The sequence below is a fragment of the Vicugna pacos genome, chromosome 32 (assembly GCF_048564905.1).
Source record: "Vicugna pacos chromosome 32, VicPac4, whole genome shotgun sequence".
Taxonomy (NCBI): domain Eukaryota; kingdom Metazoa; phylum Chordata; class Mammalia; order Artiodactyla; family Camelidae; genus Vicugna; species Vicugna pacos.
In genome coordinates, this window is record NC_133018.1 from 24,714,003 (window position 1) to 24,726,453 (window position 12,451).

General features: G+C 52.2%; 1 protein-coding gene across 1 annotated transcript in view; it reads right to left on the reverse strand.

The window, feature by feature from the left end:
• Nucleotides 1–12,451, reverse strand: part of GALNT9 (polypeptide N-acetylgalactosaminyltransferase 9) — a 75,379-nt gene that overhangs the window by 13,360 nt on the left and 49,568 nt on the right. The window contains exon 6 of the mRNA XM_031670154.2: nt 9,827–9,944. Coding sequence (XP_031526014.2) covers nt 9,827–9,944 — 118 coding nt within the window. The remainder of the gene's footprint in view (nt 1–9,826; nt 9,945–12,451) is intronic.

The window sequence follows — 12,451 nt, forward strand, 5'->3', positions numbered from 1 at the left end:
AAGACTGTGCATTCTGTTTGGAGACGTCACATCTGGACCTAATTTTTAAGAAAGACTTACAATCTGCTCAATCGCCCATCCCCTCCCTAACTCCAGCCCAGGCCCAATCTCAAGAAACAACTGCTACAGGGCAGCCAAGGCTGATGCCTCCCTCTTGTCACACAGACGCCTCGATCTGCAGGAACGACTCATCCCCAGGGCAGAATCTGGCTGGATTTAGCCTTGGCAAGGCAAGTCTCATCTCCCAGGCTCAGTGGGCTCAATTCATAAATTTCTGACAAGAAAACATCTCTTCCTGGACTCTCTGAGGATATGCATATGCGCACACACATATATTTTATAGAAACAGCTGTTCCAGTGTTCTGTTCCCAGTGCCAGACACACAGGAACTTCTGAGCTGAGCTTTCATTCCAGATTCCTCCCGTTTGTTTCACTGAACACTATGACTATCTCAAATAAAAGGAGAAACTAGGGTCCCGCTTTCTAAACAAGTGGTTCTCAAAGTGTGGTCCTTGGACCACAAGCAGCAGCATCACCCGGAACTCCTTAGAAATGCAGATTACCCAGCCCCAGTCAGACCTACTGACGCAGAAGCCCTGGGGGTGTTTTAACAAGCACCCCTCGGCGGGGGGGGGGGGGTCTGATGTTTGCTGGAGTTTGAGAACAGCTGTGCTGACGCTGGCGGCTTCCTCCCGCTCCCCCACCCTCTCAGCCATACTCTGAGCGCTCGGCCTGACGGTCTGTTTCAGAAGCTCTGTGCCTTGAATACCACACCTTCTTGAGATTCTGTCCTCAAGTGGAGTGAGGCTGTACTTCTTAGGTCACGATGCCCAGGGAACCAAGCTTACTGTGAAATGACCAAGGAGCTCTCTGGTCAATATCACGGATGTGGAAATCTCTCCTATCTGCCCCAAACATATGGAAATGATAGACAAAGTTATTCTAAATGTTAAAATAATACACTAGAAAACAAGATGAAGGAAGAGAAACATGCACCTGGGGCCCAGGGGTTGACTGTGTGGCCAGGATTCTTTTGTGAAGCCTGGAGCTGGGACGAGGCTCCCTGATTATGAGAAGCTGAAACCAGCTCTGATTGGTCCCTGGGGCTCAGCCAGAAATAATCCCTTGAGCTAGAGGGCAGAGGCATACACAGCACCTGGAATCAGGCTGACTCTCCGCCTGAGGAATGAAACTGGGAGATCTCAAGGTGAACGCTAAGTCACCATCAACCACAGTTCAATGAAAAAGAAAAAGGAAAAAGCCTGTCACTAGATTCTGAGCCGTGAATCTAGGAGGGTGCTGGGGCAAGATAATCGGAAACTTCCTTCCAGGAACGAGTGAGTGTGCTGTGAAGATATGACTCGCATGAAAGATGAGCTCTCAAAAAAATTACGAAGCACACGAGGAAATCCAGTTTCAGGAAGATCATGAACAAATCCAAGGTGAGTGAACTTAAATCCAACCGAAGAGAAAGAAAGAAGAGTGACTGAAAAGGACCTCAGTAGACTGTTAAGATTTTCAAAGAGATGAAGGAATGAGGGAAAAGCATTCAGCAATAAAGAACAGGAGGTTATGAATCAGAACAGGCAGTTATAAAAAAAGAACCACCAGATCTGAAAAATATCAATGGAAATCTCACAAACATAAAATGTATTCATTTAAATTAAAAACTAAAGCTAAACACATGGCTTAAATGGTCGTCTGGATGCAGCTGAATGTAGAATTTGTTCCCTGGAAGACAGAGCTGAGGAACTCACCCAGAACGCACTGCAGAAAGAGGAAGACATGGTAAAGTGGATGAGATCTGAGACCTAGAGGGTCGAGGGGGCAGTCCCACCAGGCATCCAACAGGATTTCCAGATCAGGTGAGGCCGCATACCAAGCACCTGAGTACTTTCCAGACCTGTGAAACGGAAGCCTCAGGCTGATAACGTACCAGGACTCACAACGAACACAGGGCAGAGAATCCCAGAACACGGGGGATTCTGGGCCCAGGACTACTTCCAGCCATTCCTGTGTGGCTGTCTGTAAACTCAACCAGTGTACAGCCAGGACAGAATTTGACTAAATGTTTCTATACTTTATCTGACACCGAAAAGCAAGACAGCAGCCAGGAAGATTCCAAAAGAATAATGAGGAAGGATTCAATTGCTAGAGATGAGCGTATTTTACAAAGCAGGAGACAACGGCTAAAAATAGAGAGTTCAAAATCCACACAAACACATCTAGAAGCACTTGGAATACGATAAAGGTGGCCTCTCCTAACGGTGGTAAAGGATGGCGTGGTTAATGGATGGTGTGAAAAGAGTCGTCCCCTACTTCAAAACGATATAAAGAAAGGTCACAACCTTACTTGTATAGAAAACACGTTCCAAATGGATTAAAGCTTTTAATGTAAAAAAAAAAAAGAAGTGTAAAGTGTCAGAAGGAAATGTGGTCAGATAGTCTTTTGAATAGGCCTTGCTAAGAATGACAGCAAACGCACGAGTCGTTAAAAAAAGCAGACACTTACACTAAAAAATTCTGTGTAGAAAAGTCAACATCATAAATTAAGAGCAGAAAAGCACTCGTGTCACACAATAGCGTTAATGCCCCTCATGTATAAAGGGCTCTTAAAATCTACTGCAAACGAGGAAACCAGGAGAAAAAAATTGGCAAAGGAGGAAAAACACATGGTTAACAAATGTATAAAAATGATCAAGCTCATTAGGAACTGGAGAAACGCAAGTTAACCAGCAAGACAGTCCTTGTGTGTCTGTCATATGTGAAAAAAGGAAAACTGAATTTCATCAGATCACGTGTGTTATATACCTGGGGGACGGACTCCTCGGGTACCATTTGAGGACACAGACACACCACACACACACAGACACAACATGTACAGACACAGACACACAGACACACACAGACATACCACACACACACAAGACACACCACACACGCCACACATGCAGACACACACGCAGACTTTTGTAGGGGGTAGGGAGGAGGATTTGGCAAAATACGTATCAGAAGCCAGATATGTGTGTCAGCAGATCCAGCAATTCCATTTCTAGAAATTTATCCCAAGGAGATTCTGAATCATGAAGGAAGATTCAGGCATAAAAACATGGTCTCAGCGCTGCTTGGAGGAAGCCCCACCGCCTAGTAACTGACACGGCAGGTGACAGAGGATGTGCAGGAATGTGCACTTTTATGAGATGTCCACGTGCATAAAACATGAACAACTACGTGGTGCACACTGTGCACACCTGCACGTGGAGAGAGCGTAGACACGCAGCTCATCTCCGAGGGGACGTCCACCCCAGCAATGACACAGACAGAATTGTGGGCGACTTAATTTTGTTCCAGTTAGCCGACCTCCAGGTTTTCCTAATTAAAGTCAGTTCTACAACGTATTCCAGAAGTCCCTGCACAAACATCAATGAATACTATCTCGTGTTTGTTACCTTTCATTAATCCTCAAACAGCCACAGGAGTGAAGCCCTACCAGCCCCTCGGGGACAGAAGTGGAAACTGAGGCTCAGAGAGAGGTGGCCCAGCTGGTGGGCAGGGAGGGGCAGCCTCCCAGGGCGAGTCTCAGGGGGCCTTCCGAAGACCCTGTGTGTGCCCAGGGCTCTTCCCCATGACATTCAAGTGGACCAAGAATCTCCCTTCCCTGCGTGGCATCTGCCTCCCCTGCCTGGGGGCCCGGTTCATCTGCTCAGGTTGGGCGGAGGCTGGCTGGGCAGGTGAGGGGCTCACCCTGTGGTGACAGCCTTGTCCCGGGAAGCTGCTGGGGAGGGGCCATGCGTCCTCACTTTATCAGCAGACAGACCCACTTGTGACTAGAACAAGCCCTTCCTGAAAGCTGCTCTCTGTCCTCACCAAGAAAGGCCCAGGACCAGCCTGGGCGTCCATGGAGCAGCGTGGACACCCCCTCGCTCCCTCCACAAGTAACAATGCCACTTCCCTGCTCGGGCAGGACAGGAGCCTGTATGACTCTGTTCTTGGAGAACGAGAGAAAACCAGCCACCTGGCCCGCAGACGGTCTAACGCCACTGCAGCCCCTCAGAGGGTCTGGAGTTGAAGGCGCAGTACCTGCCCTCAGTGCTGAGAGGTTTGCCTGTAACGCCCCGGGCGGGGGAGCAGCGAGTCAAAGTTTTAAAATAGAGATGCAAACGATTTCCAATTTCTGCCCTGCTGATGGCTCTCCCAGCCAGGCGCGCGTCGCTGGTTCTGTCTTGACCTTTATCAAACCTAATGGATGCGTCGGATTCATTTCCCCCTAATTGGCTGCAGGACTTTCCTCATTAGGGGACGAGCAGCTGGCACATCTACAGTCATAGAAATGTAAATTGGCACCGAGACCACAGAATTACTCCTCTAATTGGATTGGGTTGATCAGAAGGGCTGCGTGGGCGCTGGTGTTAATGCTGGATAGACACGGCGGTGGTGGCGAGGCCCGTCTGTGCGAGCGGGTGTCCAGGAAGCCATGGGGCTGCTCGCCGCCTCTGCGAGGAGGACCACGCTCCTGCCTCAGGGCCTTTGTACTTGCTGTTCCCCTGCCAGGAACATGTCCCCGTAGCCACACGGCTGGCTTCGTCTCTTCATTCATGTCTGCTTATTCGTCAGCATCTCGGGGTTCCTGTACCTGATGGTCCCATTTAAAAGGACCACTGCCCCCACCCCAGACATCCCCTCCCCCTTCCTCGCTGAGTCCCCCGCACCTGGGACGGGCTCGCACCCTTATTCAGCAACGAGACACTGTTCTACCAGTGAAGAGCTTGCTTCCCTTCGATGTGTCCCCCCACTGCTCCAGTACTTAGGGCAATACAGAGGCTCTGTTTCCCAGACGATTCTTCTGTTCATTCCAGAAATAAATTGCACACCAGCTCATGCCGCCACACAGACAGAGGGGCAGCCCTGCTCCCGCGGAGTCACTCATGCTCCCACCCGCGAGGGAGGGAGGAGACTGGGGTTTCTCCCCCTTTCCTGTTCCCCACGCTGCAAAATCCTGCAGGAGAACGCTCCCTCGGTCCTCCTGACGCTCCAGGTGACATCAGAGATGGAGACGTGCTATCTCTCCGCCATTCTCTTCCAGGCCATGGCAAGCCCCTGGGCTCGCAGCGCTCAAATTCCTCCCGCCTGTCATGGCCCTCAATCCCTGGCCGGTTCCACTGACTTGGTTGGCGAGCTGGCCCGTTTGCCCCTCCAGGCAGTTCCCCTCCTGTCCTCGGGCTCCCAGCTGGGTTTGGTTTGGAAGGAGACAGGGACAGAGAGCCGTGGGGGTGCTTCTCCTCTGCCCCTCCCTGCGTGGGCGCCTTACGCCTCCCGAGGTGCTCCATCCTCCCCACCCAGGCGCCCATCCACAGAGCCCCTGCTCCCCTCACCCAGCCTGAGGGTCGGGGGCAGCAGCGCAGCTCCCCCACCTGCCGTCTGTTCTCTGGTGGCCCCTCCGCAGGACTCTGACCAGTCCCCAGGCTGACAGCCTCTAAGTCCGGGAAGGATTCGAGTCCAACGCAGAGGTGGTGGAATAAATCAAATGTGGAGAATTGGTCCTTCACCTTAGGCTCAGAAATCACTTGCAAAGGTTTGGTCTTTAATGATGAAAACAGTTAAGAAAAGTTGGCATCTTGAAGACTCTGCCAGATTAACCTCCTGATTCCATCTTAATATGCATTACTGAGGGTCGAGTCTAAATGTGTGGCTTAACACTGGAATGTGTCAGAGAATTTAAAATGTTTGCAAACAGTCCTGGAATGCTTCCGAGAATTTGAGATTTGGCGTAAGTTTAACATATGAGACACACTAGACTTTTTTAAGCACGTAGGAGAATTTCTGCTATGATATCAGGCATTCAAAGTGCTCCAAGAGAAAAAAGGAAACACGCCACATTTGTAAGTGCCATCTTAAAAGGGTCAAGGGAATTTAATTAAGTAAAGGCAGAAACAGAACTGATTTTTGTTTAATGGCATTTAATCTGTTCAATCTGAGTTAGTCAAACATTAATCAAAGAAAAAGAGAAGCTGAGTATTCTTATTCTGTTAGATTTATAGCCATACTATGATCTCTTGATTTAACGTGAAAGCTTAAAGCAGACAGCTTGGAAGTGCGTAACTTCACTGAATTGTCTACAGCTAGCCTTGAGCACTCTTTTCTGTGACTGAAGTCTCCATACAGAAGACAAACAAAAGCATAAATGAAACCCCAGAAACAAAACACCAAGAACCAAGGACCCCAAACCGATCGGAGCCCAGCCCCGCATCAGCACAGCTCGGCCGCAGGAGACCCCGAGGCCCGGCCCCTCGACATTTCCCCTCCGTCCACGGGTACCGCCGGACGGCTCGATCACACGGCAGACCCCGCACAGAGCAAGAAGCACGTGAACCACGCTGGCTCGTGGTCCCCGGAGTGGCGGCCATCCACATCCCTGGGGTGGGGCTCGGAGATCTGCGTTTAAGGAACCTCGAAGGGGTTCCGGTGCAGCTGGAATCTGGGAACCAGGGCCCGGGAACCTGCACCCCCCCGCTGGTGGGTTTCCCGGCCCCTCCTGCTCTACCTGCAGACCTGCTCTGTTCAGGTGGAGGGCAGCACCCCAGGGCCCCAGACTCGGCATCACCGCTAACAATGAGTCTTGGTCCAAATGATGCTCCAAAAATTGCCTCATAACGACATCCCTGTTACTACGTTTGCCCATAATAATATCCCTGTTAAGGGGTGAATTGTGTCCCCCAAGTGTGTGGGTAAGTTAGAGTCCTAACCCCCGGAACCTCAGAATGTGGCCTTATTCGGAGAGAGGGTCTTTTTTTACATTGAAGTACAGCCAGTTACAACGTGTCAACCTCTGGGGTACAGCTTCATGTCCCAGTCAGACATATATATGCACGCATTCATTTTCATAGTCCTTCTTGAAAGGTCCTTACAAGATATTGAATATAGTTCCCTGTGCTATGCAGAAGAAATCTGTTTTTTATCTGTTTTTACATATGGTGGTTATCATTTGCAAATCTCAAACTCCCAAATGTATCCCTGCCCACCTCCTTTCCCCCGGCAACCATGCGATTGTTTACTAAGTCTGCGAGTCTGCTTCTGTTTTGCAGATGAGTTCATTAGTGTCCTTTTTTCCCTTTATTTCTTCCTTTTTTTTTTTTTCCAGATTCCACACACGAGTGCTGTCATAAGGCATTTGCCTTTCTCTTTCTGGCTCACGTCACTTGGAATGGCGATGCTCGGGTCCACCCATGCTGCTGCAGTGGTGGGGATGGGGTCTTAAAGGAGGTAATCGGGTAAAAATGAGGTCATTCAGGGGACAGGTGTCCTTATAAGAGGCAGACACACACAGAGGGCAGAGGACGTGAAGACACAGGGAGGAGACGGCCGTGTGACAGCAGTGCTGGGTCCACGAGCCCAGATGACAGCTGATACCAGAAGCTGGAAGGGGCAGGAAGGAGCGTCCCCTGGAGCCCCCAGGAGGGAGCACAGCCCCGGCCGCACCTTGGCTTCCCAACCGGCCTCGGTGCCAGGAGAGGCGTGTCTGCAGCTTTAAGCCTCCGGGATGAGGGTGTTCTGTTAAAAACAGCCTCCAAGACTAACAGGTCCCGCCCCTCTGTTCACTGCAGCCAAGACACAAAAGCAACCTCAGTGTCCTACAGCAGATGAATGGATAAGGGAGATGTGGTGTACACGTATATATACGTATACACACCATGGAATACTACTCAGCTGGAAAAAGAATGAAATCTTGTCATTGTCAATGACATGGATGGACCTCCAAACCATTATGCTGAGCGAAGTAAGTCACACAGAGAAAGACAAATGCTATATAATTTCACTTGTATGTGGAATCTATAAAAAGCAGCCCAAACAAACAAAAAGCAAGCTCACAGATTTGGAGGGTGAGGCATGGAGGGTGAGGGCTGGGAGAGGGGGAGATGGCTGAAACGTTTTTTTAGTAAGAAAACAAAAAACAAGCTCAATTTTATTTCTCTTTGGAATAAAGGGAGGCATTGCACGATTTTTTTCTCTGTCATACACTCAGAAAGCTGACGAAACAGCCGAGCCACTTAGGCAGAGGAGAATGCAGCCCTCCTCGCTGGCCCAGTGGTGGCCGTGGGCCCGTATGAGCCTCCATGGGACCCCGACATCTGGGAGCTCTGGGCTGAGTGACAGGGACTTCCAGGCCACCCCCAACCTGCCCACCCACTTCTCCCCACCTCAGCCATGGCCTCTCCACCCTCCCAGTTGCTCAGGCCAAGTGACGTCAAGGCACCTTTGACCCCCTCGCACCCCCATGTGATCCAGCAAACTCTGTGGCTGCCTCCTTCAGGATGCATCAGGTGTACGTAGGATCTGAGCAGCTTCTGCCTGGTCCAATCCATCTATCTCCCTGCGTATTCCAGAAGCCCTGGTCTTCCTTGCTCTGCCCTGGCCCACTCCTCCCTGGAATCACAGAGCTTGGAAGAATCTCTGAAAGAGACGAGGCAGCTCGAACATCTGCTCGAAGCCTGACGGCTCCCACCTCGCTCCCAGCAAAGCCAGACTCTCTCCTGCTACCCGGCTCCTGCCACACTGGCCTCCTCACTTCAGGGGCCCAGCAGGCACCATCCTGCCTCAGGGCCTTTGCACCTGCCATTCCCTCTGCCTGGAACACTCTTCCCTCCCCCCCGCTCCCCCCATCATCCCACGAATAGCCCCCTTGAGGCCCCTTCTGGCAAGGCCTTCTCCGAACATCCTCTTTAAAACTGCACCCCGGCCCCTCCCACCAGGCGCGTCTGGCATCCTCTCTGCTTCACTCCTCCCTTTGGAATTTCTCACTAAGGATGCCTTCTCTTCTCTATCACCTCCTCCCCTGGAAGGAGGGCCACAGAGAGGCAGGATTCCTGTCTGTTTCATTCCCTCTGTAGCCGGGGCTCAGAGCGTGGGTTAAAAGAGGCCCAGCTCCCTGGGGGAAACAAGGCTCTGGGAAGGGGCTGCAGAGGGTCTCGGCTGGCCTGCCCGCTGAGCCTTTAAAATTTCGAAAGCCGACGGTCACACTCTGCTCCCAAGGGCCGTAGCTCTCCACACCTGCCTAGCGAGGGCTGCTCCCACGGCCCCGGACACGGAGTGATGCGGTGCCCTGCCCAGTGGGGCTGCAGCCAGGCCGCTGTTTAGGGCACCCAGGAGAACAGGCCTGACCATCCTGGAGTCCTGGATTTGCAGCCAAGATTCTTCCAGAACTTTCCATCATGTCTCCAAGCAACCAGGGGGAGGAGGTTTGCAACCAGGAAGAGTCACTGGGGTGGAGGGAAAGGCGTGGGAAGGAGGGGCTGAGGTTCAGTCACCCCTGGACCAGCTCGGGGCCGCCCTCCGGCTGCCCACTGCCCTCAGAACTGAGTCCGGTGCCTGCCCAGCAAGGCCCCGGATGCCCATCCTGCCTGGAGCCTTCTCTATACGCTGCTCCCCGAGGGCAGGGTGGGGGCTTCGGGCGCCCACAACCCGCATCTGCACCCTGCCTTCCACATCCACCCAGACACGCCCACAAAACAGCGTGGGTCTCCTCGCCGTGTGCGGGAGGACCAGCTTTGACAACTTCCAACCTGCCCCCCACAGCCCACACTTCACGCATCCAGACAGGTGGCTTGAGAAATAAAGTAACACAAAATACAGCCTTTTGTTACCATATTCAACAGACGTAACTTTGCCCAGTCCTGTTGCCACTGAAGTTTCCTACATTGACCTAAGTTTGGGGTTTGTGTCCCCCGACCAGTAACAAGCAGCTCACGGACCAGCCGAGCCCAGCCCCCGGCGGGTCTGCTCCGCACACTGTCCTCACGAAAGGCCCTGGTGCCGGTGCAGTGACACTCACCCTCATGCCCAGCTCAATATTCTCCCCGCCGTACACCTCCATGCCCGGGTCCAGCAGGCCGATGTCCCCGAAGTACTCCCGGTCCACCACGAAGGAGCAGCCGATCATGGCCGGGGTCCTGGCAGGAAGCAGACAGCACGTGAGCCGGGCATCGGTGCCTGACCCCGGACCCCTGCCTGCCACCCTCCTTCCACGTCCCCACACGTCATCCCCATGCCCCTCGCCTCCACGAGATCACTGTGCCCAGGACACAGGCAGGACTGCCTTGGGCTTGTCTTTGTGTCCCTCAGAGCCTGCTGACACACCCAACGCAGACGGAGTCCAAATGCTCACTGAATAAATATCAGTGGTGACAAAAACCAGCATTCAATTCAGGCAACTTAATGTAGGGGATTAAAAATTTTCTTAAACCTCTTTACTCAACGAATTGTTTAGTCACCCTGAACGTCATTTCCCAAGCTTGAGTCACTTGCCTACCTCCTTCATTATTTTGTTTTCTCTGTGTATCAGTAGTCGGGGCTGCAATGGACAGTTGCATAGGTTGTGCACTGCTCAACTCTATGGCGCCTCACTGATCTCAGACTCTGAATGACACACCTTGACGTTGGACAGTGCACAGCCTGTGCAGCTGTATCCAGCAGACTGCCAACGGTACTATTAGTTCTGTAATAATTCTATTTGCATCCATGCCTTTAAAAAATGTCAGAAAATCTTGCAATGTCCAGAGCAAGTATATCTGTAAAGCCATGTGTTGATGTGCTACTTATATTTTTTTCTAATACGCATGAACAATCTATCCATGTGAGGCATCCCCTGGGAAGTGGTCTCCTGGAGCAGCAGTGGTTAAAGCGGGACATTGTGAGACAGAGCAGTGGAGAAAAGTGGACGGCATGACTGTCAATGGAACTGCTTAAGTTATAGTTCACCAACATACAACAGACATTTCTCTCATTTTCTTAACAACCACACAAAAATCTCAGGGTGATCTCTGATGAATTGAACTGCCAAATCCTTGCCAAGTCTATTATAGCTGGTAATGATTTTTTTATTAGTGCTCAGAGTGCCAAAATAAACTTATAAACTCATAAGGCGGTGGCAGCAGAATCAGCTGGCACCGAATTCACTTGCATGGGACATTCTTGCTGTGATTGCAGAATCCAGCAAGGATGAGGGGTTCTCAGGTTCAGCAGGGGGACTGGTTGTCGGGGTGTCCCTCCATCTGGGCTGACCTCAGTGTGTGGCATCCCGGCATCACAGCAAAGGGTCCTCACCTGGGCTCTGGCCTCGCAGGGCCACAGGCGGAGTTTGTGCCTGTGTGAGAAACGGCCAGTTCTCCAAAGCGGTTTTGCAGTGTATTCTCCCACCAGCCGTGCTCAGAGCTCCGACTGCTCCACGCTCCCACCAGCCCCTGGTGCTGTTGGTCTGTTGGGCTGTTCTAGAAGGTGTGCGGTGCCCCCTCCCCCGGTTTTGCATTTCCCTAGTGACTCTGTGGTGGGCGTCTTTCCATGCGCCTGTTAGCATCCTGTCTACCTCCCTTTGTGAAATATCTGTTCGAGGCCTTCGCCCATTTTTCATTTGGGTTTTTCGCATCAGGATTTTCAAATTCTTTCCAGGTAATGCTAATAAGGATCAAAGTTTGGGGCAAAACGCAGCCTGGCCAGAGCTCCCTGGTCCTGCAGCTCAGGGTGTCCAGGCTGCTCTGAGACTTAGTTTATCCCTGGACGGCTCTTTGTCAGTGGAGAGCAGATGCCCGGAAGTCCACTTAAGACCCTCCCAGGGGAAGAGAGAGAACTTTCAAAGGCACAACATTGGAGGGTCTCCGTCCTCCGTGGGCAAAGTGGCCTGTTTCAGCAGGGACACACCAGCATGTACAGTGGAGGCAGGAGGGGGTCTCTGCCCGAGGCTGTAAAATCCCAAAACTTTCCGGGGAGACCTGGCAAAGTCTCCAGGGGGGTCAACAGAATCCGCAGATGCACTTTCACGCTGGGGAAAAGTACCTCCACTCCCTGGGCCCCCAGGAGAAAGTGGGGCACCCTACCCCACTAGGTTCTGAAGCATTGAATTCTCTGGGGTTCAGCAGACGCGGGACGTGGAGGAAGGGGCTGCAAACTTCGGAAGCTCAGTAGGTGAGGGAGACGTATGAAGCAAGCCAGGTGCAGGGAGAGTGAGCGCAAGCAGGCGCAGAGAGGCAGGGAGACGACGGGGGGTGGTGGGGACCACATGCCCTGTTTGGACGGGGACCACGTCCCAGCTCCAGCGACTGCTGCCTCGTGAGAATGTGGGCCTTCCCATTTTTTCTAAAGATGGATGTGTGTATTTTTAACACACAGAAAATCTCTCTGTTTTCACATCTGGGAACTGATCCAAAATAAAAGAAGTGCTTTGCAGGGGGACCTCTGGGGGTCTGCTGGGACGTCCTGGTCTCTGCAGCGCACGCGGTCCGGTGGCCTCCTGGTCTCTGCTCTGCGCCCCGCTCGTGTTCCTGAGTCTCGAGGTTCTGCCTCTGCGCCCGCCTGCCTGCCTGTCTCTCCCCCGCTCTGTCTGGGTCTCTGCCTCCCTCTCACTCCCTCTGTCCGTCTCTGCATCTCTGCTCCTCTCTGCTGACACCTTCCTCATTTCGTCCCT